The 26,715-nt window shown below is 42.3% G+C and overlaps 1 protein-coding gene across 4 annotated transcripts in view; it reads right to left on the bottom strand.

Moving 5' to 3' along the window:
* PPP2R3A (protein phosphatase 2 regulatory subunit B''alpha) overlaps positions 1-26,715 on the bottom strand; it is a 62,783-nt gene that overhangs the window by 29,241 nt on the left and 6,827 nt on the right. For 2 of the 4 annotated variants that reach the window (XM_074833493.1, XM_074833490.1), the window contains exons 2-4: positions 17,788-20,258; positions 2,752-3,012; positions 393-496 (exon numbers count right to left, since the gene is read on the bottom strand). In XM_074833493.1, the coding sequence (XP_074689594.1) occupies positions 393-496; positions 2,752-3,012; positions 17,788-19,794 (2,372 nt within the window). In that variant the 5' untranslated portion in view covers positions 19,795-20,258. Of the gene's footprint in view, positions 1-392; positions 497-2,751; positions 3,013-10,710; positions 10,844-17,787; positions 20,259-22,093; positions 22,217-26,715 lie in introns of those variants that run through there. The other 2 variants (XM_074833492.1, XM_074833494.1) reach the window with 2 other exon arrangements.

The following is a 26,715-nucleotide window of genomic DNA, read 5'->3' as shown; positions in this document are numbered from 1 at the left end:
CCCAAATGTCACTCACTTAATGCCCTAGTGTAGCAGCAATAAGGCCTGAGATAAATATATCCAAAATCCACTGACATCTATCAGCTATCTCAGAATAGCTGACATTTCTAGGGAGTGCGTTAATATATTTTATATGCCAAACAGACCAACACATCTCATCATCTATACAACTGCTTCAAAGTTTGTTGATGCTGCATGGAAACAAGTGTTCAGGGAGTTTTGGGGAAGAAAACTTAAGCTGATGGAGATTTTCAAGACATTTATTTTCTTCTAAAGAAAAGACAATGATTTTTTAAAGTCTGGTGGAAGAAAAGAAAAAGAAAAAAAAAGAGACTTCTATGGCAGGTTGTTCTTTTTTTCCAGAAAGTGAATGTTGCTTTTGCTATACTCACTTTCTCCACATAGATACAAACGAGTGTACAGATACACATCCTGTCCTTTCTCCTCCTGATGCACTGAACATAGGTGCTTTCCAGTAGAGTGGGCAGCCACATATCTGTAACAAAACACCAGAACAAAGAGGAATACAAAAGCAGTCACAAGAACCTGCTTGTTTACACACTGAATTTACCATTGAGACTTTTACATAAGGGAAGTGGTAACAGCACAGGTTAGTCAAAAAGCTATTTACTGTGTGCCCAGGTTCAGAATCCACCAATAACTTTCTACTTTACCATATGACTTTTTAAGTAGCTGAGAAATACGTCCTGTCACACTAGGAAAAGGATTACAGACTATTAAGCTCTGAAGCTCTGTCTTTGACTGAACTGTTTAGCAAGATAACCTGTGAAGTGGAGAGACATGGGCACTGCCTTCCAGAAGAGGACTCCCACCGGCTACCTCACTGACATACCTTCAAAAAGGATGGCCCATTCTCTATATGGGCTGACTTCTCATTGACAGCAAGGGAACTTCAATTCTAATTATAGACAATTATTTATTAAATGCCTGAAGGTGAAACAATTCTCATCCTGTAGTTTTCAGTGCAGTGCCTCACACCCAGAACAGGCCGTTTTCCCAACACCGCTAGATCTCAGCAGGGTAACAAAAAAATGAGAACACAAGCAGAAAAAGGCTGATTCCAGCAAAAGGACTCCCTAAACGCAACTTTTTCACTAGTTTCTGCAGAGGCTGCTAGCTTTCAGAGTGGTAATCAATGAAAGCTCAAGCATTCTCTAATGCCTCAGAAAAGCAGAGTTGAAAATGGCTTCAAACATTCAGCTACTGACACCTTCAAGAAACCTCTTTACCACAAAGATCTTTCCAGCCACCTTCATGACTCTGGACAAGATACCAGAACATCTGCAAAACACAGGCTTGGAGGGAGTACAGCTGATTTAGGGCAGGCACGGGGAAGAAGGACATCACACCAAATGGAAGGAGGAGTATTTTGCAGTAGTTGAGGCATCATTTCTGCCTTCCCCACAAAACCTGTTTCAACTCTTCTAAGCACAACTATCCTGCGAGTCCATTCTCAACTTTTTGTCTGGGTCTGCATGTTTCCTTGGGAACCCCAATCAGCATAAGAACTGCTTTCGGATTTAGCCACCCCTCTGCCAGGTGACTGTATTTCTACAGCTGTTTAGCTGCTCTGAGGAATGACATTTCCCTTCTGCTGTTTTGTGTAGCTGGTTCTCCTGCATTGATTTCAGAGCCCCCAAACTGATACCGTTATTAATAATCCCATGGAACAGAAGCAAGCCTTACAATAGTTAGATGGCACAGAGCACATCCACGTAGATACAGATGCAGAGACCAGACAGAAAGGCAGAGGTCTCTTCCACACCACACTCCAGCTTTTCCCAGTTTGAACATGACAGGCCACACACTGTTGCCTGTCTTGTCATAAAACCAGTTTCAAGCCTTTTTTCGGTCAAGCAAAGAAGTTTTTCGGTTTATGTTTTCAGAGATGGTTTACAAATAATGCCATTCAATTCCTCTAAAAACAAACAAAAAGCCAACCTACTCTCTCCTTTGAGAAGGATCTTCCTTCTTGGAAAACAAGTGCTCCTCTTGGACAGAACATCGTTGCTCAATCTACAGTGCCAAAGATGCATTCAGGGCAAACTGAACATATGAGATACGTCTGACAACTGCTAGTTTTAGATCAGCATTACTAAAAACCATGGTTGAAGGAGAGGAAAATAGAACCACCCATCTGCATCGTGCTCCCACACAAGTGCTGTGTTTTGTTCCCTGAAGCCAAGAACTCATTAGCAGGCTGTAACAACTCCAAGTCTGCTGACACCTGCATTATGGATATTGAACATACACATCTCGGTGGCTGAGGGTTGACTAAACATTTCCCTCCTTCTATGTCCAAGGAGGCGTAGGTTGGAAACTGCTTTCTCAGGCAACACTGCAACAGCATACATATGGCCAGATTAGTGGGACAGCTAACCACAAAGAAGGCAGGTGGCACTACCTGAAGCCACAGAGGCAGACTAAGTTTCTGCTGTCTCTTCTGAGCATAACTATGGAGGAACAGAAAAGCAAAAATGCAATTTGGATTTGGTAAGAAATCTGAAAGAATCATTTTGCAAATCAAAGCAAGAAAGAGCATACACATCAGATGTGACGAACAGCACACTGAGCTCATTTTTATCTACTATTCTTAATCTAAACAAAAACATTCAAAGCAAAAGGATATTTGTTCTTTTTTCACTAAAAATGAGAACAGCTGTGAGATACTTTATGAGTTTTAGTTTCAGTCTTTCTCTTCAAAAAATGAAAAGCCTAGAGAATAGTTACCTTAGCAATTTTCCCCATTTCACAGATGTTTGCTTTCTCATCTTCAAACTCTGTAAAGGCTTCTTCAATCCTGGCAATGATTTCTTCATGATTAGTGAAGACATTCGGAAGTCCTTTAGGGAAGTAGAAACGTGGAATGTTTATCGACAAAGGGGTACTGCTGGTGGCTTTATTCACAGGCAGAAGAGTGTAAGGGCTAACCACGGAGTTCAAAGGGACTGGGGATGAAGTTCCAGGTTTCTTCTCTTGTTTACTTTGAACCTGAAAATATAATGAATAACAAATACTTTTTAACAGCATGGCATACCGAGCAGGTGAAAATAGTCTGTGCTTTCAGCAATTAGGAAAAAAAATTAAAAGCCACCAACTACCAAATTATAACGCAGGGATAAAAATGCATGTCCTCAGTAGCCAATTAAAACATTTCTGCAATACCAAACATTGCAAATTCAGGACACGTCACATCTGCTTTTATGTAGTTTCTGTGCATTTTATGTACGCAGCTGTGGATTATGCTACACTGTTGAACCACAAGACAACATGCTCTGCAATTCAGCAACACCATAGAACAAGGACAATGCTATTTCTTCTCATGCTGGTCACTCTGTCATTCTGCCCCATAAACAGCAAAGCATCAAAATCTGCTCTTTCGTATTTCCCCTTTGAACCAGAACACCTACCCACACAAATGTCTTGCCTCATGTATGGGCAAACTGATACTCATAACACGGACCTTTTCCATCCCTTGGGAACATAATTAGTTTTGCCAAAGATTTGCTTCACAGATAAATTAAGAAAAGACTTGCAAGATTGTCTTCTAAATTTCAGGAAGTTTTTTATTCTATGCCCACCTTAAACAGTCCAAGACATGATTTTGTTCAAGGTACTAAGTACTGGCAAATCAATTTTTGCATTAGGAATTACAGCAGCCAGCACAGTTCGTCATTAGACACCCACGTGATACAGCACATTAGTGCAGAATTAGCGTAAAATGCAAAAGGTCTGTTTACAATCCAGCTGAAAGAGTCCCTTAGCAGGCAAAGCATCCAAAGGTTTCACTGAATCAGCACCTACATCATTTGCTGAAGAACAAGGAGAAAACTGGGAATTGAAGCTAGGCCTTTGGCATGCCTGTTTGAAGGTGGTCTTCCCTCCCACGCCTACCACCCTTCTTCATTAGCTCTACCACCCTATCACTCCTGTCCTGTCTGCAATAAACATGTGGCTGATAGGGTGATCCCCACTAGATCGCCTTTCTAATAGATCTCTGCAATCTTCTAGCTTAAGCTATACATCAATACTTTTCATAAAAGGCAGCATTTGTATTTAAGTACATAATGAGATCCTAAAATCGGTAATTTTTCAGACATGGGAGGGAATGGTTTTTTAAACTCTGAAAAGTAGTTACAGTATAAGCAGCAGAATTCAGATGCTGGAATGCTGAGGGATGACAAATTCCCTACTCCCCCATGAATACACACTTTCTTGGGAAGAGGCGATAGGCTTGCCTGTTGCACAATGGTTCGAATGCAAGAGTTATTAATATAACAACATATGTGATGAGGCTAATAAGGCAATAGTCAAGTAAATACAGCTGCAACTTTCAGTTTGTTTATTCTAACTATTTCAAAACAAAATGGTTTTAGGATAAAGTAGCCAAGTCTGAGTTCATTAAATACACTAGAATGTATATGATGAACTGACTAAACTCTTTGCTGTACTATTTTCCAGGAATTTGGGGCTTTTTTCTAAACACATACCGAATACCCCCTTACCATGGGTTTGCTTTCAGGAAGGTGAAGTAAGAATTGTAAAAGCTTCCTTAAGCCCTGTTTTTACCTACAGCTTAGAATACTGTATTCATTCTTCAGAGACCTGTGGAACAAGAGATGCAAAGATCTTCCTCCTTTTCACTCCTCTGCTTCACTGCTCTTCCTTTAAATGGGGAGGACCTCTCCCTTCTCCCACAAGCTGTCCCATTTCAGGAGCAGGAAAACATGGACTTACACACATATGCCAGCCAAAGCATACTTTTGCACTCTAACTGCTCTGTACAGAACACATTAACCTGGAGCTTGAGTTTAAGTCCTTCTCTCCTGTGTCTTGCAACACAAGAAAAGCTGAAGATCACTTTCAGCCTTCAGGATTTCTGAATACCAGTATTCAGCCTGTATGGTCCTCAATATAGCTCTCAAGCTTTGGAGAACAAGCCAGATTACCACCATCTGTTCTTCCTCCCATCCTCCTTGACTTTTCCTACTCTCTCACATAAGGCACATCTTTGTGTCTGATCCTGAGCAATGGTGGAGCTCAAATGGGCCAGCTCTGAGGCTCAAAGTGTTACTGGGGCTGAAGAGGGCTGCGGGACAGGGTAAACATAAGCCCTGGTTACTCTGTCCCACAGCACAACAATGCAGGAAGGTGACCTGAAACAGGGGCAGGGGTTAAGCTGGTCACTCACTTTGGGAGCAGCAGCTCACTGGGTTGATAGAAGACAACGCTTGTCCTCGCTTCCTTTTCCTCCTTACTCAGTAGAGTAACAAAAGCAAAATCCAGAAGGCCGAGTGTGTCTGGGGAGGGAGCACAAGGCCCCAAAGTAGTCACTGCTGCATGTTAGAGGTAGATGAAGATCCACCCGCCTCCTACGGCTGTCTGCTCCAGTAAGGGAACCTAAGCAAGAGGGGTGAACAGAGCTCCCCAAGACAGGCCTTCTCAAGAAGCCTCCATCTGATTGGGAAATAGCAGGTTAATGAATCTGACCTTGGTGTGTAAGTCAAGCTAGCGATTTGACCTGGAGAACTCACACACACCACCACTTCTGCTTTTCCAGTCTGCCTCCCAGCCTGTCTGCCCAGCCTAGCTAGGGGCTTTTCCAGCCACTACTCAGTAGTTTTCACTTTCTGGATTCCAGCAGAGGGGAAATCCCTGCTGGTCTCTCACAACACCATATTCATACAAACAATGCAAAGCTGGAACAGACAATGAGGTGCCAACTGCAGCCACTTGACTTCTATAATAGGACTTAACATCAGTTTGTCTTGAAGACCCACTTCTCAGAAATAGGTTTATTACTCATTAATCTCTTAAATGCACACATGCACTCCTAGCTGTCAGGACTGTGAGGAACTAAAAGAAATGACATAAATTTAACAGAAGGGTCCACAAACTGAAAGGAAACAAACCAAAATACTGTTCTCTCAAAGGACATGGACTCTTCACTTGAACAATATATCCCTTTCCCTTATAGTACAAGAGAATTGGATTATTTTTTTTTCTTTCTTTCTTGGAAGGCAAAGAAGCATCTCCAAAGCAGACCACCACAACACTGTGCCATTTTCCTCCTCTTCTGCATACCATATATATCCCAAATATGGCACAAGACTCAAGCTGATCATCCTGTATCACTATTGATGCACTCTGCCCTGGCCTCCACCTTCTGAAAAGCAGAGCAACTCATTTTTCCTCCAGGTACTGCCAGAGTCAGCAATGCTTGGTACCAGCTCACATAAGCCACAAGTCAGGACTCCAGAATCTACATTAATTTCCTGATCCACAACCACAGCACAAGCCAGAAAGCTAGACATCTGTAGGAACAATACGGGGAATGCTGCTAAGCTTCAAAGAGGGGAGCCCGTTCAGACATAGGTTTGCAGCTGACCTTCCCAGTAAGACTGAATCACTAGCTCCTGCTCAGTCCAAGTCAAACAAGGTGGAAGCATTGCTCATGGATGGCTTCTTTTCAGAAGATTCTACCTCAGAAATACAAATAAAGTTTTTGAACTTTGTCTTCTTCCTTCTCATGTAAGAAATAAGCTGTCTACAATGAGACAAAGAGAAAACAACAAGAAGCAACTAGCTCTTGAGGATCCTGTTCCCTAGAACAATCTTGCAAGTTAATACTCTGGGGTGGGTATAACCAGCTGTCAACCATTATGGAGACAGCAGGGACTTAATTACAACTATTAGTGAAAAAAATAAAGTGATATGAGAGAAAATTCTGTAGGAATTCTTCGGAAAAAAACAATTTCTTATTGCAAAAAGTTAACCTTAAATGCTGTTTACTTAGTGGAACATGTTTCTCCAACAGAGACGTGCATTTTCAGAAAGGACAAGCAAGAAAGGAAACTACAAATACTATAAAAAAATCTTTTAGCTTTATTACCAATAGCATATAGACTTTTTTTTTTTTGCTAAAGAGGAAGATGAGATTAAAGCCCTTTTTTAAATACCATTCTATAGCAGAGTGTAATTTACCTTAACTAAAATCTGTCTATCCACTATCACCTCTTGCCAGTCATACAATTTATTTATGGACAGACTAAAATAGTGACATCTGCATTATAAATAAACCTGACAGAACTACAGCCTCATTGTAGCTACACAAACAAAGTACAGAGACTAAACCTCTGCCATCCAGGCCTGTCCCTCAGGGACTTGCCAGTCCCATCAGAAATCTCCACAGGAGAAAGCAGTATCACAGCAAGTGCTCAAATACTTTCTACTCCTTCCTCCTGGCCCCAATCTCCCACAGGATCCTAGATAATATGTTTACCAGTTTCTTGTTTTTTTCCGAATGGGATTCTGTAATCCTCTTTTCTAGGGTACAGTGACTCAGCCTGGTTTCTTGCAGTCCACAGTGCTGACTTAATGTCTCCTTCCATTTTTTACAGTTCCTGTCTTACTGAAGTCTGATGGTAACTGGACACAAGCCATCCTCAAAGATCATCACTTCTCCAGAGCTGATTTGTATCTGTCACCCGAGACTTTCTCTTCCTTTCCTTCCCTGAAGCCCTTTCCCATCATTGTATCTTTCTTACCCATCTCTAAGGACAGTAAGAACAGCAAAGGTTCATCTGCACATGGCTCCCAACAGCATGAAGAGCAGAGGCCATGAGAAAATGCCTTTCTGAATAGAATCTTTTCTACTGTAAACTGTAACTTACCAGCAGAAACAAAGTCAAATCGCAGCAAAACAAAAATGAAAACAAACTCTACCTATGCAACACAGAATCACAAAAGGATTTAGGTGGAAAGGGATGCAAGGCTAACTCTAAAGCTAGATCAAGTTCTTCATGGCCTTATCCAGCTGAGTTTTGAAAACACAGACCTCACACGCCTCCAACTGACAAATGTGCCTATAGATCTTTACACATGCCCTTTCCACAACTGATAATACTTCAGCCCACACTCCAAATGCTTCCCTGAAAACTCCATGGAGAAGACAACCAGTGTGCATTGAAATTAATTCAGACAGAAGGACAACAGTGGCCATAAACTCCCACTCCTCACAGAAACCCCACTGAAATTCTCATCTGTCCTGATCTGCAGATGACACTTACCCAGGGGGAAGGGTGGCATGATGAAAGGCAGCACCTCAGGTGGAGAGGCCTTGACAAACTGTTCAACTACTTCCATGAGAAAAGGTGTCAAGCATTGGTTCAGGCTGGGAACCCACTGGCTGAGCAACAGCTCTGCTGAAAGTCATGTGGGGGAGATGGTGTGCACCAGGCTGAACGTGAGCCTGCAGCATCAGCCGATTACAAATAAGGCAAACCAGGTACTAGACTGCATTAGGAGTAGGGCCAGGAGAACACGGGAAGTTATCTCCTCTGCCTGACACTAGTGAGGCTACATCTGGATTACTGTGACCAGTTTGGGGCCTTCACTTCAAAAAGGATGGGGAGAGACCAGACAGAAATCCACAAAAGGCAAATCAGATAGCCAGGGTCAGGAGCATGTGGCAGAAGAGACTGAGGGGCTGGGCCTGTTTAGCCAGGCAAGAGGAAGCTAAGGGATGGGCTAATCACAGCCTACAGCTATCTGAAGCACAGTTAGAGATGATGGAGCCAAACTCTGTAGTGGTACACGGTATAAAAGGTGTAACAGCCATTAACTGCAGCTTGGGGGGAGGTGTTAGGCTGGAAGATGAATTTAACTGAGGGTAGTACAACCTGCAAGAGGTCACCAGAAGGGGGTGGGGAGAATCCCTATCCCTGGGGAGTTTTCAAGACTTGGAAAAAGCCAGTGTTGATGTAATCTAGCGTTAGGAATAGTCTTCCTACAAGTGAGATGTTGGATTAGAGATGTCCCTAACTCCCTTCCTACCAACACTAGCATGGGGGGTTCTCTGATCTGTCCATAAGTAGTCCTGCAAAAGCTGAGCATGAGAACTGAAATTTACAGCTCTTAAAAGGGATATAGGTTTTACAAACCTTCTCCCCCCTTGCCTTCCTGGCCAACACCTGTGTGTTCCACAAACTACCTATCACTCATGTCTCTGCTCCCTATCACCCCCTTATTACCCTTCCTCCTGCTAGCACTTTTTCTGTAGTTCGTGAGCCCAGTTACCTCGAATCTCTGGCCATCTCACTCTAACGCACCCAAGCCACAAGGTATAGCCCCACAAGGCACAAAAATTAACATCTCACTGCTGCCAAGCAGGAGAACTCCCCTCCCTGCCCTCCACCCTCAAATGTACATTGTCACTGCGTACTAAGTGCCAGCTCCAGAGCTTGCCAGACCACTCTGTGAACCGATTTAACCCACTTGGAAAGGCAGAAAAAAAACTTAGCTTTGTTTCTGAATGATATTCTACTGTCTTACGAGTTCAGCCCATTCACAGAAAGGCCTGTGGGGCCCAGTGTAAGACAGAGATGACACACAGTGAGGAGGCAGCAAGAGGGAACAAGTACTGGAAGAAAGAACAGAGGAAGTAAGACCATCTTTTCTCAGCTGCAATTGCCCACTGCATTAGTTCACTTGCCTTGGATCTGCAGCCCCAGAGTAGTTATTCTCGATGCGTTTAGCAGCAAAGGTCACTGCTCCTACTTCAGACCAGGTGGAGGGCTCCTGTACCAAAGGCTTGTCAATTTTTCCGGTTGGGTCTACTAGATCTTCTCTCCCTGCAAGCCATACCCCCATTACGTCCTTAGGTGATCAGACTAACTCTGGAGAGTGAATTTTGCTGTGCCGCATGGTTCTTGTTAGTCTCTTCTAAATTGCTCATGGTCTCCGCCCAAGCTTATTACTACGCATTATTACTTCATGCAATCCTCCTCCAGGGAGTGAAAAAAATGTTCCAGAGATTAACCTCATATACGTACTTTAACCTGTCACCAGAAATCATGAAAACAAAATGCGCTACAATATACTCTGGAGCGATTTTACTAGCCATTTCTTCGGAAACAGCTGCACCATGCATAATTTCAACTTTTTAACTTCCTCACTGGGTCACCTATCTATGAAATATAGATGAAGCTCAAGATGGGCTGATTTCAGCATATTATGACCCCCTGTAAAGCTGGGGTGGCTACATGCCTATTTGGTGTCCTAGCATAAATTACTCCCATCTTTTGCCAGTTGTCCCAGAAAGCGAGTACAGCAGCTAGGATGTACCAAGAAATATAGCTGTAGTACAGTTTCCATTTCTTTAGCTACATCTCCATGATCTTAGGGTCTTTTCCAACCTACGTGACTCTACGATCTCCTTCAGCCACAGCCCAGCAATAGTAGGAAAGAGCACAAAAGCACCTTGTGATGGTAAAAATCACAAATGGCAGAGCCAGGTAGGCTGGTCTGTGCACAAATTTGTACAGTAAAGAGCACAACCCACTAAATACAGCAGAATGTTGTGGTTGTTCCACATGCAACAGGAGACATTCAGAGCAATCACGTACACAGAGTTTTTCTTATGAAAAACACAGAAAAGATTTAATAGTCTTACACTACCTCTCCCTGTTATTAAACCACTGCCCTTGCTGTTAATTTTTTCCCCTTGTTTACAAAGACATTTTAACTCTGCAATCTAAGCCTGGAAGGTTTATTTTTAAACCTGTTGGTATCTAGCTGCAAATAACTTTCTGCAAATAGACACGCCTAGGGGGGACATAGTTTGATTCTCTGATCCAATAAAAAATACAAAGCAACAGAAAAAGAAAAAGAAACACCAAGCGTTCAAACCTGGGCCTGCTGGAATGACTTCAGCCTCCTCTTGAATCGAGATGGAAGAACAAAGTCACAGCCCTTCGCAAGGAAAGCTAGCTCCCCTCCTAAGTCTGGGTCCCTCCGCAGAGAACTCTCCTTGATCATCATCCTGGTCAGCTCCTAGGCAGATGTTGCCCTTTCCAGAAGGGGCACAGGGACTCCGTAGGAGACCACGTCAAGAGCAGCACGTTGCTTTCTTGGTTTTGATTTTTACAGGCAAAAAATGGCAAATGGCTTCAACATACTACGTCTTCTCCCTCTTCACAAGGGCAACATCTAGAGATTTTTATCTTACTCCTGAAGCCAAACCTCCCTTTTTAAACTTATATTCAAAGTATCTTTCAGTACCACCAGGATCTTCTGCCTTCTTGTAATACTTTAATTGAGAAACATGATCTACAACAGAATCTATTTCCCTGCTGGCTACATGACAGACAATCTGTCCTTGGCTTGTAATAGGCCAGGGGTAATATGGGAAAGGAAGCACCCACCACCACTACCAAGAGTGCTAAAATTAGATGCACTGCAGAAGTGGCTAAATATACCATCTTTCCCAATAGTTCTTACTTTATGTGCTTCAGTGCTGAAACCTGAAGTGCAAACTTGCATCAGACTCAGCTAGAGTTAAACCACATGCTCTCAGCCAAGGCTCGTGCACATATGAGGCTAGTTTGAGGTCCCTGCTCCCGAGGTGATGAAGCAGAAGATCAGCATTAGTTCCCACTCTAGACCAAAGGCTGTAATTTTCAAAACACACCAATTTTTCCTTCTTGCTTGGAAAAAGAAAATCATCTAGTTTCTTTAACGCCAAGCAAGCACATAATGGTGATCTTGGATAATAAGCTCAGGCATTCTAATGCAGTTCTTAAAAAACCAGTTTCATAAAGACGCCAAAATGCATCATTCTTTTTATTCACTTTTTCCGTAACTCCTACAAGGCAAAGGCAAAGTAATTCTCAGTGGACAATAGTCTACTCTTTCTCTGCAGGACCTTGAGCAAGTAGACTTCAATGTCTTGCTCAGACTTTGTCTAGGCTTGTTAAAAGTGTGTTTTCCCTCTCCTATCATGACAACAGTGCTAACAAAGGCCTAAATCCAGCTCTAACTCCACAAAGTGAACAAACACCTAGTCCCATGGTCTGCTTTCCCTACTGGACTTTAAAAGTCCTGGTTACTTTTCCAGTTTACTTTCTAAGCTTAGTAACACAGAACAACATCCCATTTCTAGCTAGTAGGGCTTGCTTTTGTCAAGATAGTGCATTTGAAATGAAAAGGTCTCACTGAGCCGCATGAACAGAAAGCTCTTATTAAACATGAGCCTCTGACATCCTTTTCCTGGTTTCCTGTAGAAGGCCCAAAGTTAATTCAAATACAGCATCACTTAATGTGACTGGACTATAGACACAAACAGCCTATCCCAAATGATGCTCTTACCATCACAGATTTGCTCTTGTGCAGTTAAACAGGCTGTTTACTAAAGGAGAGAGACTCCCAACTGATGTTCACAAAAGGAATTTTTTTTATGTCTTCATAAATCTGTATCAAAACCCCCAAGTTTTAATTTCTCTCCTGTTGCTTCTCCACCATCAGGCCATAGTCCCACAACGTGGGCTGTGGAATCCAGTTCTTTCATAAAGAAGATTAGAACAATAGTTTGGGTCCCTTCAGGTCACAGTCTGAACTGTGCAACCTGGGAACTGAAAAAGTTCTGAAGTCTAGATGTATATTCAGGGATACAAGTCCGAAGAATCAGAAGGTTATTACCATGTCATTAGCCCACTTTGCCAGGTGCCCTGCAAATGAGTATGAAGCCTAACAGAGTGGTAGGATGAGGATGCGAATGAGAAAAGTAGCCACAAAAAAGAAAAAGGCAGGCAGGAATGTTTTAACTGGAATTGCCACTAAATGAAGGATACACAGATCCATACGCAACAGTTTTGGAATAAATTTTGTTTTTCTTACTCATAATTTTTTCTAAACATTAAGATAATGCCTGAAGAGCTCACAAGGCTCCGCTGGACTGGGAGTCCAGCACATCTCACGTAGCAGCACGTCAGAAGGCAATTTATTTTAAATCATCTGCAGCAAGTGTACGTACTTCATCTTCAAGTGATCTCTCACCCTGTTTGCAGACTGCAGAGGAAGTGTAGTCCAAAAAACACCTCATCCCTACAGCTGCATCCAGACCAGCTACAGTGGGCTTTAAGAGATGTACACATGAAAGATGTACTCATCTAGCAGCCACTAGCTGCTACTTAAAAAAACCAAACAGCCACATACATTCCATTCACAAATTAAACAGTCACAAGAGAACCCAGAAGTTTGGGTTGTTTTTCTTTTTTTTTTTTCCCCCCACACTGATAACCTGGAAAAATACAAATAATCTGGAGGCAAGGCTTGCTGTGTCTGAATTCCAATTTTTTGCACTAGAGTAGGTTCCTAGCATGGTACTTCCTATCCTCAAAACACACAAGGTGGGTATAAATAAAAACATAAAGTACTCTGAGAAACTGACAGGAAGAGAATCTTGTATCAATAGTTTCAAAGTCAACTGGACAAAATCCACAGCAGAAAAATCTGGTAGCAACAGCTACATATCCACAGAACAAACTGCAGTCAAATTTAGAAATTCCTCTTTGCTATAAATGACCCCGTTTAGAGCACAAAGGTGAGAGATGTCAAACCTAAAGAGGTGTCAGATTGCCTTTGTTAGCCATCAGAACATAGAACCTCACCTGTGCCTAAAGCTGGAGGCTTAGTCCTAAAAGATCTGGATGACTTAATCATCACAGGTTTTAGCTGTACCCCAAAGCCTGGCTGGAACAATTCAATGCACTCTGTATAGCTGAGAAGGGCACCAGCTTCAACTGTTTTCAAAACAGATTAAAATTCTCCAGCAACAGCGTGACTTTTTCTTGGTTTTAGAGTCAATGAAGCTGAAAAACTCAATGTGTATCACCAGGCTTGTTTCACCTACCTTCAAGATAAATCAACTTCACACAAGCAGAGACTGTATCTGCCCTGATTACAAAAGGTGCCCACATGCCATGAACATGTCCCTAAATGTTTGGTATTGGTTCTTTTAATTCTTTAATTTAATCTGATTTCCCCCCCCCCAATCATCTTTGATTCCAAGATACTTTAAGATTCACTTACTATTTTTTTTTTTTTTTTCAATAACTGTTACCAAACAAGAAATGCCCTTTTTTACTATTTGGGTTTAGAAGTAATGAATAACTTATGTTTGAAAAGAATGCAGATTGTGTGTATAGCTTCACTGATAGATATTATCAATATCTGACCAAAACAGTTTGTAATATATGTAAGAGGAAAGCTGATTTTCCAGAAAGAGTTTTACATTATATTTTGGATGCATTTTGAGAAAGTGTGATTATTTCATGACAGAGTTCAGTCACTATGATGTTACAGAAGCCACTTTTTACAGCTGATCACCCCACACAAGATCCTTCATAAGCATATCATTAAATTTGCAAAACGAAGAAGTACACAGAGTTATGAAGAAGCATTTTGAAGGGGCAGAATTACAAAGTTGCCAGGTCAACCTTAACTTTATATGTTTATGAAACAGTCTTCACTCAGAACCATCTTCCAGACACCTGTTTAAGCATGCAACTTAGACATTTTAACACAAAAAAGCAAGGTGTGTGGCTTCAGGACAAAGTTTTAGAGTAGAGGGAGTTAACACTTCTGATAGTCCCAGCAATACCCACCCTGTACTCAGGCCAGGCAGGATTAGATGGATGCCACCTAGAGCCAGCCCAGAGGCAACATGGGGCAGCAGGAAAGGCCTCTGGATATCTGACTCAGGGCTCTACCATCTGAGGTATGACATGGTTAGACAAGGTGGTCAGAAACCATTTATCAACCCTGCAGACTGTAAACCCTCTGCTCTCAGATCCACAGTCTCTGTCCAGGAACAGATGCATCACCCATTTGACCTTCGTGTGAGCAACTCCACTTACTAATCCAGCAGAAGATAAACCTAACTAAAATTTCTATCTTGTATACAAGCATCATAGTCAGCATAAAGAAAGATTCAGGACCATGCAATAGGAAGTAGAGGCATGGGGGAAAAGAGAAATGGGAAGCAGGACTGCTCCTTCTGGCTCACTACACCATGAGTATCCTTTTGAGCAGAAATACCCAACAGAGGAAGGACAAAAGAGAAGCCTCTTTTTGTATCAAACCCTGGTCCTGGTCTCTGGTCCCAAAATTATTCACAAACTTGATCCAACAGCTCTTAAAATAAAACCCACGAGCAGGATTTGGAGCAGAGCCCCGCACTACTCAAACTTGATTCTGAAATCAGAAGGACTAAGGTTCTTACAGATTTTTCTAGGGTACTTTCACTAGAGTACCAAGTATTCTGCAAGCGTTAACTGAATTTAAATATTTGGTCAAATTAGCCATCCTGAACGGGTGGTAGAACAAGGGCACAGAGAAGTTGAGGTCAAAAACATTCACCGCTGACTTTGCATAGGACGACATTTTACCCAAGAGGTAGCACGCTTTACCTCCCAAAAACCCCTGACAACTCAGCACTTCTGCAAATCAGGTCAGAGAATCCCAGCAGCCCCATCTCCACCTTCTTCACCACTCACTGGTTCTAGTTTCCCCCATTTCCCTCACACCTGCCCATCCACCCAGGACTCCTTATTGCCCTCCTATCTAGAGACAAAAATATACAAAAATATTTGGGGTTTCTGTTAGCCTCTAACAGATAACTGAATTGTTTTCACCGAACTATTTATTTCAAAAACAACACATTAAAAAATCAGCTTAAGACAGGCACAAAGAACAGGAAATTTTAAAACAAATAGTTGGAGGTTTAGAGATAAGCAATGGAAAACTGGATCTCAGAATGGGAAATGCTGGACACTCTAAAAGTATGCAATGCTTCCTGGCCTGTCTGAAAGAAGCATGATGCGCTCATGTGCTCTGTAAAATTGATGGACTACTTGAGTATTCATTTCCTAGTTTCTAAATATTTTGGTTTTGAAAATGAAGAGGCAAGTAATTCTATTGTTCTCTGTGGAGAATCATAATTGGTTTTATGATAAAGGGGAAGTCTGTTGCCAGTATAAGTTAGCACAGATTTCAACACAAATAGGCCAACTGAGCCAGCAAAGAGTCCGGTCTGAAGTGGTTCTCCCTTTCCTTTTTCATTGCTTAGGATTTGAGGGATATTAAAACTGTCACAACCTTTATAAACGAAAGCTGCACTGTGTTTTCACCATATTGATCTCTGGGGTTTTTGTGTGTGCACTGATAACAGTTTTACGAGCCCAAAGAAAATGTAACAAATATTTCACATATTATTCATTCAGGCATACACGTGCAATACTGAATCAGAATTCACATGGAGCTCCAGCCAGATCCAGAGTTGCCCAGGAACAGGGATGTATTCCCTAGGTGCTATACCTAGAGGCAGCCTTGTGTCCACAGCCAAGCGTGTGGTCACATCTATACAGCTTTTGCCCACTCTGCTAAGGGCTAACTCCCTCTGAAGGGTCCCAACTGCACCCATGTGGCGCAGTGCTCAGCCCAGGCCCCTCCAGCTCTTCTGGGTCCCCAAGACACTCATTGTCTCTTGTGATCTTCGGTTCTAGGCATCAACACAAAGCAAGGGTCATGCTGCTGCATGGAAGAGAAGAGCTCTTGTAGTATGGGTGGATGTTGTATGCCCACAGAAGGCAGGCTGGGAGCAAACTAACACACAGGCTAGGTGGGTGATTAGGGAAACAGCACCTGGTAAGGGACCAGACTGATAAGCCGTTTTTCAGTATAAATGCATCCAGTTTTCAAGTATTATAGAAAAACTGCCACAAAGTCAGTGTCACACTTCATCAAACACATTTCTGTTTGAACCTCACAAGTTCGAAAATCTTGTAAATTAATACACCAGGCAAGAATTGCTATTATAAGAGATCACTCTAGAGCTTTTGGAGCTGCTTAATTCTACTTTATTTGAGGAAAAAGACTCTTTCCCTTGCTGGAGATATCAGCCAAGCTTATGCTCACTATTTTCTGCAAGCAAATATGTCCAGAGAAACATCAGAAACACTTGGGAGAGCCCAGTCTAAAAAGACCTCAGGGCTGTCGTTTAGGGTCACACACCCCACTCATCCCCTTTCAGAATTGCACCAAATACCTGTATTTTCAGAAAAGTGGACAGTTTTGAAGACATCATTTTGCATATCATGCTCCAACTGGAAGGAGCTGCGAAAGTTCACTTATAACCTGTGCACTTTTTAAGTGCCAATGTGAAAGGTGGATTTAGGAAATTCAAGCCCTCTCTATACTTTCTGTGCAAGTTTGGCACCAAGATGTCTTGAAAATTTGGCATTTGTTATCAAAGGAAAAGCACTGAGGGCTGGACAGACTCAGCTTCCCTCTAAAGCAGGCTCCCATCAGGACCCTTTTTCCTGGAAAAACTTACTCCTCATTTGAGATACACAAGCAATGCAGACTCCACAATGGCCCTATGCACTGGAAACAGGGAAAATAAAATCAAATCTTCCTAGATTCTGGCCTTTGTGCCACGGAGGGTCTCTCTCTTTAGGAACTAGTGATGAGGAGAACAACAAAGGCTGCTGGAGTCTGCTCGGAGATGGGAAAGGAAGAGGTGGAACATTCAGTTCTCACTCAACTGGTGAGAGGCAGTCCAACACCTGCTCCGAGGAATAAAGCAGTTAGCTGAAAAACTGTTTCTACTTTCTATGATATCCAACCCGTTTAAACCACAAGCAAACAGCCTACAGGAGCACCAGCAGGAAATGAACAAACTCAAAGGTGAAACTGCAGGTCAGGGCATATTTTGTTTGCTTAGGGGTTTTAGTTTCCTTTTTCTGTTTGTATTTAAATAAATGCTACATTTCTGCCAGGTTGAGCATGTTATTCCACACTGCAGCATCCAAAACACAATGAATCACTTAACAGATGTAGGTTTTTTTGGTGGTGGTGGGTTTTTTTTTCCACATTTCCCCATGTTTGTCTTACTCACTATCCCATCAAAAGGTTTGGTTCTCTTACCTTAATCACTTCTGGGGCCTGCTGAATTGAGGCTGGAACAGAGTCTCTGGAGGCAGCCCCAGCACAGCTTTTTTGCCCTGCAAGGAGGGACTGCGAAGGAGTTGTTAAAGTTTCCTGAAGAATCTGCATCACTTCCCTCTCCTTGGACAAGCTTCCCTTGCCTGTCTGGAATTCCACCAGTTCTTGGGCAAAGTCCTCAATGCTTTCCAGGATACGCAGTAAAAGGGCTTTGTCATCCTCTTCCATTTTATGACCATTGGTTTCCATGATTTTTGACAAAGGGGAAGTGGGGTCAACAGGTTTACTTTTGGGTTCAAGAGCCAGAGGTAGTACCTGCCTACCCTGCCAGCCAAACACCTGCAAACGGGCAGGTTCCCTCTCCTTTAGAGAGGGTTCCCTCAAAGTACTCTCCATTTTCTGTGAGAAGCACTCCAAATCCAGCAGCAGTTTGTCTATCTCATCCTTGTCTATCTTACTGCACATCTGTTCTCCTTTGGAGACACCAGCTTGGGAACCACACAGTGCAGAATCTGAAACTGGTTTTAAAGGAGTAACTTTCTCAGAAGCGTGGGAGAGCTCAACGTCTCCCACTCTGGCATGTTCTGCTTTAGCATCAGCAGTTAGATCTGCACAACCAGCTAGCTGGTAGCTGCGCTCTAAACTCTCCCAGCCCCCTTTCTGCTCTGCCTTCTTTATTTTCCCTAATTTTCTCTCCCCATCAGACTCCTCCTCAATGTACAGAGCCTCAGTGGAAGACGTGCAGTTAGAAGGGCTTGTGGCTGGTAACTGAGGTAGAGCACAAGCACCTTTCACAGCTCTCACACTGTTCTCCTGTGGGACGCTCTGAAGGGAGTTTGAGGTAAAGCTCACAGTACTTGTTTGGATGGACTGAGAGGTGCTCGTCACCTCACACTGATCACCTGCTATTCCGAGAGGAACTGCACTTGAGGATGGCAGCTGAATAATATCCTCATATCTAGGTGGCTGCTCATCTTCAAATACTGGGGGAAAGGGAGACTGCTGCAAGCCATGGAAACAGTTAACCAGTTCTGCCAAGTCATTAGCTTCCTTGTGTCCTGGTGGCTTGAGCTCAAAGGGTAGCTTTTTCAGGTATGAAGAAAATCTTGTCATCAGATTCATATATATCATTTCTGAATTAGCTAGGGGATCATTGTTGTGCCCTCCACTAACACTGTCTGCAGACTTCTTTTTGATGCAATGTTTTATTATGTCTGTGCACTTTTTCAGATCCTCTGAGCACTTGAGCAAGATGTCTAAGCACACCTTAATATCTCCACCAGAAGAACCATCTAGCTTGTGTTTTTCCAAAATCTGGGTAATGAAGTTTTCTTCAGAGAAGGAATGAGGGGAGAAAGGAACAATGGGATTCATGGTGACTTCCGGAGCATCATTGCTCTCCTGCCATTTCTCCACAGGTGAGGGACTCCGCAAAAAGCCACACGGAGGGCAGTTCTCATCATTGTTGAAGTGCCCATAAATCAAGTCAAAATCAAATGATCGTCTGCTGAATGATTCTGACCGAACTTTCCTTCCCTTTCTGTAGGCCACATGACTGGAAGAGTTTTTGAGCTTTTCAAAGGAGAATTCCTTTATTTTACCACTGGCAAGGTTTATCGCCTCACCAGTGATGTCTTTTAAGCTGCTGGAGGCTTGCACTGAAGAGCCCTTTTTGATTCTTGGATTATTTGGGAGGATTTGCTGATAGTCCTCATTTCCAGGCAAGGAAAGTCCATTTTCAGGAACAGGAATTTTATGGTCTAGGTTGGCATCTTGGACACCGAGTTCTGCGCAGACACTGTGGTGGGCAACGATGCATGTAACTCCTTGCTTAAACACTTGGCAAGTCCCCGTGCAGTAATGCACAGTGTGCTGAAAGTGCTGGTCTATCACCACACTGCTGTAGCAGTTCACAGAAGTGACCATAAGCCTGTAGGTTGCTGCCATAGCACGGATCACACTGGGAAGTGAGGCTTCAAAACTCACCATGAACTTAACAAGCGAAAAGTCCACACCCCCGCTTTTCACAGCCACACCAGATTTAATAAAAACAGTCAAATGTCATTGAAAACATTCAAACTACATAAGAAACAACTGCCTTGGAAAGCCCTAGTGAAGTCTGGAGTGGTATCAGCAATACAGTTACAACAATTAGTGCAACTTGCATATGGTTTGACTTAAGGCAACTTGATTCTCGTACTCGGTGCAGAAAGCTTTGCCGATCAGAGATGCAGCACGAGCTGCTCCATTTCTAACGGTCCAGGTAGGTTCTCCAGCAGTGTTCTAAGATTCAGGCAGCTCTCAGGCAGAAGTAACAAGACAATGATTTTTGTTCAATTCTCCTTCTCTTTTTTGGGTGGGTCAGTAAAAGACAGATAATCAAGTAGCATGTACAGACAAAAAATCCACAGTATGTTTGTATGATTCCCCTCTCTCACTGGTACGGTCGGTCCCTGCAACAGAAAAAAAAAAGGTGAGAGTCATTACAATTTCCATGTAATATGCAGCCTTGTCTACTACCAAACATATGGCACCAGACCATTACAACCAACACTCATGCTTATACAGAGTAAGAGTAGGCTGACATTTTTCCTTCACTCAGATCTACCATATAAGAACACTGCTGAGGAGCTAGCCTATATTTATACACAGGCTGTCTGTGTGTTGCCATTTTAACAGCTCTATTTTAACCACTCATTAATTATTTTTTTTTCAGACTAGCTTTTTTTCCTTCCCAGACTGAGCAAAACATTACCTTTAATTCTAATGGAGCAAAACATTTCGATCATGTTGTGAATTTCTGACTTTCATTTTCCAAGATTCTGAAGATAAGGCAAAGAGCAGCAGGGGAAAGCACTTTCAGGATTTCCAAGTTCTCTGGATTATAAAAAGCTGCAAACAGCCTGGAGCAAAGGAGATGAATGCCTCTAAGAATGCAGGGCCTTTAGTAAAGGCCACAATGGCTTCCATTAGCCTTTCACCAAGGTCTCTGGGACCATGGCAAAATATTTAAACGAGGAATAACTGTTTTTCTTTCGCTTACAACCCATAAATAGCAGCATATTTTATTAAATAAGTCTCCTAGTGTAGACATCAATAGCAAAAAGTAACATTTGCATAAAGGTTAAGCCTAGGAAAACTAGGAATTTAGTGTTTTACACTTAGCATAGACATTTCCAGCTGCATTTCCTAAGATCATGGTCAGAATTGCACCAGAAAAAACAAAAGCTGCTTAACTTTGTTATGAAAGGATACGAAATCACAGATTTAAGGCCCTTAAGTTTTAGACATTGCTTCAATACTTCAATAATCATATTAAAAACATCCCAGTAAAATTCTGAGCACCCTTTATACCTGTACAAACAGAAATGCACTTCATAAAACATGATGATATGGCAGCTAAGTCCCACTACAGCATGTGTTTATTGTGTTGTTCTCAAAGGTAAATACTAGCACTACATGAAAGGCCAGACCAGCATCTGATGGAAGGACTGCCCTCCATGCATGTTACATCCCACCTATCTCAGCTCCTAAGCCTGTACAAATCTATTGCACAAAAGAGAAGCAACTTAGTTTGATGCTGTTGTAATTAAGGACTAGGGATAGCACAAGACTGCTGAATGTTCACATTTTACGTAATTTAAAGCCTTCATTTGAAATTGAGAAGCACTGATTTTAGAGTATTTGATGGAATTTGTAATGCCCACTCATAGCAATTAGGTAGAAGTGCACACTGTAAGGAAGCCTTCCCGATTTGTTCTTTGGATTATTTAAAGCACTGACATGATTGTGTTCAAGATGAAGAAGTAACTGCTCCAACCACCACGCTGGTATCTCTAACAGGCTGCCACCTGCCTATCGAACACCGCAGGCCAAGTTGTGCGTTGCACCAGGGCCAGCCTCAGTACACTCCTGTGCCTGCCCTGCCCGCTCCCCTCTACACCCACTGGCACTGCCCCAAAGCCCCACAGGCACGGGAGGGCCTTCCAGAGGGATGAGCAGAGGTATGAGGTGTGCCCCAGCCACAGCAGTGAGTCAGGCTGCCAGGGGATAAAGGGCGTAAACAGAACCGTTTTTAAACCCTGGGGTGCTTACACCATCAGGCATAAACCTAGGTAATAAGACTCCACACCCTCCAGTCACTGACTCTCAGGCTTCACTATCAGGTGTGCTAAACGTTCTGCTGAATCAGAGCCACAGCTAAAAAAAGTACTATTGGCTCCCCAATGTCTTCATCATACAGGACTTAATGGGCTTTGTTCAGACAGGAAAACCCATGCTTCTATACCTCCAAAATGTCTCATGATCCACGGACCCCCCGAGAGTGCCTTCTAACACATCCAGGGTAAGAGGTCTGCTGCTTTTCCTTTTCTGAGCCTCCATCAACTACAAACAAGCTTTCTGGCATTTCCTGAAATAAAAGTTACACAAGATTTAGAGCCAGCAGAAGTCTTCAGGACAGCAGATTTGATGAAGAATTAATATTGCTTCTGAAAAAGCACAGGACTTGCTTTCTCAGAGCTCTTTCCTCCCTCTGTGTCATACACAGCAAGGAGAGACTGGTCTTCTTTTTACCAGCAAAGAATAGTCTGGGTGTATACCTAATTTGGGAAATAATTGCATCTTGATTAAGTTATTGCTTAATTAGAGAAATAATATATTAGACTCGGTCTCCTCCTCCTGTATCACTTCAAGGGTAATTTTCTCCCTACATATATACCCCTTCCACTGGGACTAAGGCAGTTTCTCCAGTCCTTTCAGCCACCTTCAAACAATGAAGCTTTTAGTGTCTGTAAGATTATTCCACAAGGAGTTCCTCAACGAAGAGCTCTCCTAGATTCCCAACCTAAACTGACTCTTTAGTTCAACTCTGTATTTCCAGCTATGCCCAATAACAACGCTCTTCCCACCATCTCCACTTCATATTTCCCAAATAATTTTAGGTGCTTATGCCCTAAACCATTGCTCAGCCATGTTACAAGCAGTCAGTCCTTTCTGCTTTAGTGTAAGGCAGGCCCTCCAGCCACATTTGCTGCAATCTCTAATCTCTTTCCATCTGTATTTCTCTGGAACTATCACATATTGACATAATCCAGACACAAACTTGCCAAGGCTGACACAAGATTGCTACCTCCTGCCTCTGTTGTCAGCACCTTTTACTGCTGTGTCTGGGAAGGAAGTAATCAAAGAATCAATATCAAAAACCTGATACTCTCTTTTCAACTAGATTAACTAACATCTTCTCAGTGATTATTTACTACTTGCTTTATTATTGCTGTCTGCAAAAACACGTTAGGGTTATTCAAGGTGCTGGAGTACTTGACTCCAGCTATACAAGACCAAAAAAAAAAAAAGGAAAATTGTATAAGCAGCACAAATGCATATAGATGCAGAGTAGAAACTATTTTTCTCATTCTTCCACAGGCTTGACCAAGGTAGCACATGCTCAGCTTGCAGCTTTTTTCACAGTGATCCATCAAACATGATCCAGCATGTAAACCTAATCAAGACAAGACCTGAGAGAAGAGTATTCCTGCTATCAGATCTGGGAACCTGGTCTCAAGCTTAGCTTGAATGGGCTTTTGTTGTGACTTCCAGTTGGTGACTAAAACCTGCTACTTATGAATAGCAACAACCAAAAACTGAATGCGTTAAGAAACATTCATACTTCATTCTTTTCAGCCTGCCATTTCATTCCAGTTGCAACTCTAGAACAGCCCCCAGTTCAGATATACGGTAGGAGGAGTCTGTAATTAGGACTGCTGCCACGAAATCAACTCCAGCCCTGAGGATACAGGATTGGCTTCACAATATAAACTATGAATGAATAGGGCTTCTTGTGTGATGGCAGAATAATGCTTTATGTCTTTCCTATCTGCAAGATGACTTGAATCACTTTCCAAAGGAAAAAATTATTGCAGATACTAATGATATAAAAGGTTATTCTATAAGACATACAAGAAATTCTATTCATGCAAAGATTATGCTGGAGTTAAATAACTGAACAATGACCATCTGTTAGGATGGAGACTATCAGCCAGCACTTGACTTACTGGCAAACTGAAGTCTAGAAAGCTATGGGACAGGCCTCTACCGCCTCTGAAAGTCTCAAATTAGGCAAAAATCTTCTTGGCCTCTTATCTCCAGCACCATTAGTGATCAGAAGTTAGAAATCACCATAACAGGCAGTATGGAGTAAACTAGTCCCTTCTGCACCAGCACGTGGCATGGGTGTCACTATGCAACTGTGCTTTTTTCTAGTAGAAGAGGTGGTAGGATAAACTCTGAAGTTCGGTATTCTTGCAAGAGGCAGAAAGACAGAACAACAGTTTTGCCATTTGGACAGTCACCAGTGTAGTTTCAGAAGTATCACCCTAGCTGTGTGTCAGGTCTTGCCCTCTTAGTGGAGCTTGCAGTGCCAAAAAGCAGCATATAACTGCATCCTCTTATTTAGAAATGCCCAGTTTCTGTTTACATTTTACTGAACAAAGCAGACTTGGGAGTCAACTATATTGATTATAGAAGACAAAAGCAGGGAAATAACAAAGCAATGATTTCTTGCAAAGCACAACTTTCAGCCAATCTTTGGTACTTTGACAAATAAAAGGAAAAAAAAGAGTATTAATCTTCTACTCAAATTCTTTAATTTTAAAACCTACTACAGTATGGTACCGGACCCTGACATGTATCATTTCTTTTCTTACTACCCGGCTCAAGTCAGAATGAGGTAAACTTATTTAAGAGTCAAAAGCACACTACAAACACAGCCTGAGGATGGCGATAGGAACAGATGAGGTGACTCAAGAGCTCTGTTCTGCAGCTCGTAAAGGAGCTGACGCCGAGCCACGCTCCATGAAATTCAAAGGGTTTCTGATCACACAGCCAAGGGGTCACTGCTCCAGCAGCCCATCAACCATTGCCAGAATCGACAGCTGACCACTAGCTGTTATACAGCCTTCTATATAGTCACTGAAAAGTCTCTGAAAAACTAGTATTAACCACATCACCAGAAGCTCTGTCTATGATAGGATCATATCCGCAGTAGCTGTGGTAAGAAATTTTTGTAACAAATCCACTGCTGAATTCAGCAGAAGTGTTACAAGGAGCCATTTAAATAAATTATTTTTAACTCCATCTCAAAGGCACTGATTTACAATTCGCTATCATTTGCACAATTTACCTTCCAAAACAGTTTGAACAAGAGACAAGAGTAACTTTTCCTTCTATACTGAAGAAGTTCAGAAGAAAAAAGTCTAACCATCTAAGTTGCTCCTCTGTCCTGTATTTCTTATATTTTCACAGCTTATAACATTTTGATGTCTTTAAAGGTAGCATGTATAGTTAATCCAAAAGGACTTTTTTGTCCATAGGACTTAGACAGGAACTGCAGCTGTGGTAATTTCCACCAGTCATGAGGACTGACCAGTTGACACACATGCATACATTGTAGCTATAGTAAAAGAAACCATTTACAATTGCACCTGTAAAATTTTAGGATTTGAGGTGCTTGTACCACTTACACAGTCAAGGCATCCTGAGTTTAGTTTTAAGAGGTTTTAGCACCACGCTATTTCATGCTTTAGACACTGCAGTGGACCGTGGTGGCTCCAAATCCTGACTTCCCTCATAACCCAGGTCAGATGATCTGACCTAGTCAAACTCAGAACTCCTATTGAACCAGAGTACATTTCTTCATATACTCAAGTGCTTCGATATTTAACTACATGCACTGTAGAAAAGGACTCATTATTTCCAGTTTGAGTATGTTCAACATCAAGTTCCAGCAAACAGTTATCAGGCTTTAAGGTAACTCTAAAAAGCTTCCAGGAAGATATATTTCCTCACCTACCAGTGCTGACACTATAAACAAACACCTTTTTCAGGATTGCCAGACAGAGTCTGGGAGAGAGATGTCTTCAAAGTCATTGCTATAGCCTTCTTCTGAATTCTGTCTGTGATTTGCTATTGTTCTCACAAAAACGTGTAACAGGTGGGATTCATCTAATTTAAGCTAGCTAGCTAGCAATGAAGTGTTAGGTACTCTCTGGAGGCAACACCGAGAGGCAAGCCCCTCAAAGAAAATCACCCCACTGATTTTAAAAAACAAACTAATTTTGAGATGACAAGTTGCATTAGATGAATCCCATCCTTAAGGATTAAACAAGAACATGGGAACAACTGTATCTGTCTCCAACAGCAGCTATATGCCAACGTTCAAGGAATAGTATTAGAAAAAGATATACGATATTTCCTAGGGGTACTCTCCTGGCCTCCAACTGTTCTCAGCTCATGAGAATTGTGAAGCTGGATGTGGTTTCAGCGTACTTGGTAACCTTCAAAGAATTTCCCTCCTATGTGCTTGGGCAACTGAAGCTTTCTGCATCCAGAGCATCTTTTGACAAGACATTCCACCACCTACCACCCCTTTCAATTCTGTCACTCACCAGCTTCAGTATGTCAAGATCTTGTACTGAAACACAGCACAAACATTAGACCTGTACACACACCGACCACAGCGTTCCTGAAGTTACAGAATTCCATGTCATCCCTCTGCCTTCTCTTTTCTGGGATTATTAGTCCTCACGTACCCAGTTGTTCTTGTAGAGAAGCCGTTTTGCACCTTTGATCATGTCCACTGCCCCTCTCATAAGCTTTTCTGGTTCAACTACACACTTGAAGAAGCAGGAACCCAAACTGTGCACAATATCCAGAACAGACGAGAACCACATTCAGAAATGAATTTTTGAACTGCCTTTCAAAAACTAATATTATCACTGTATGGTGTATAGCCTCACTATTTTCAGATAATACGTTCTCAAGTGACTGCTCTCGTAGCCACCTGGGTCCATTCATACATTCTGCCCCTCTTGCTACCTGTCTTTCAGGAGAACAGTGATACTATTGTCCTTT

Source organism: Strix aluco, chromosome 9 (genome assembly GCF_031877795.1).
Source record: "Strix aluco isolate bStrAlu1 chromosome 9, bStrAlu1.hap1, whole genome shotgun sequence".
Classification (NCBI taxonomy): Eukaryota; Metazoa; Chordata; class Aves; order Strigiformes; family Strigidae; genus Strix; species Strix aluco.
Note: the sequence above shows the minus strand (reverse complement) of the source record. Positions and strands in the feature narration are given on the sequence as shown.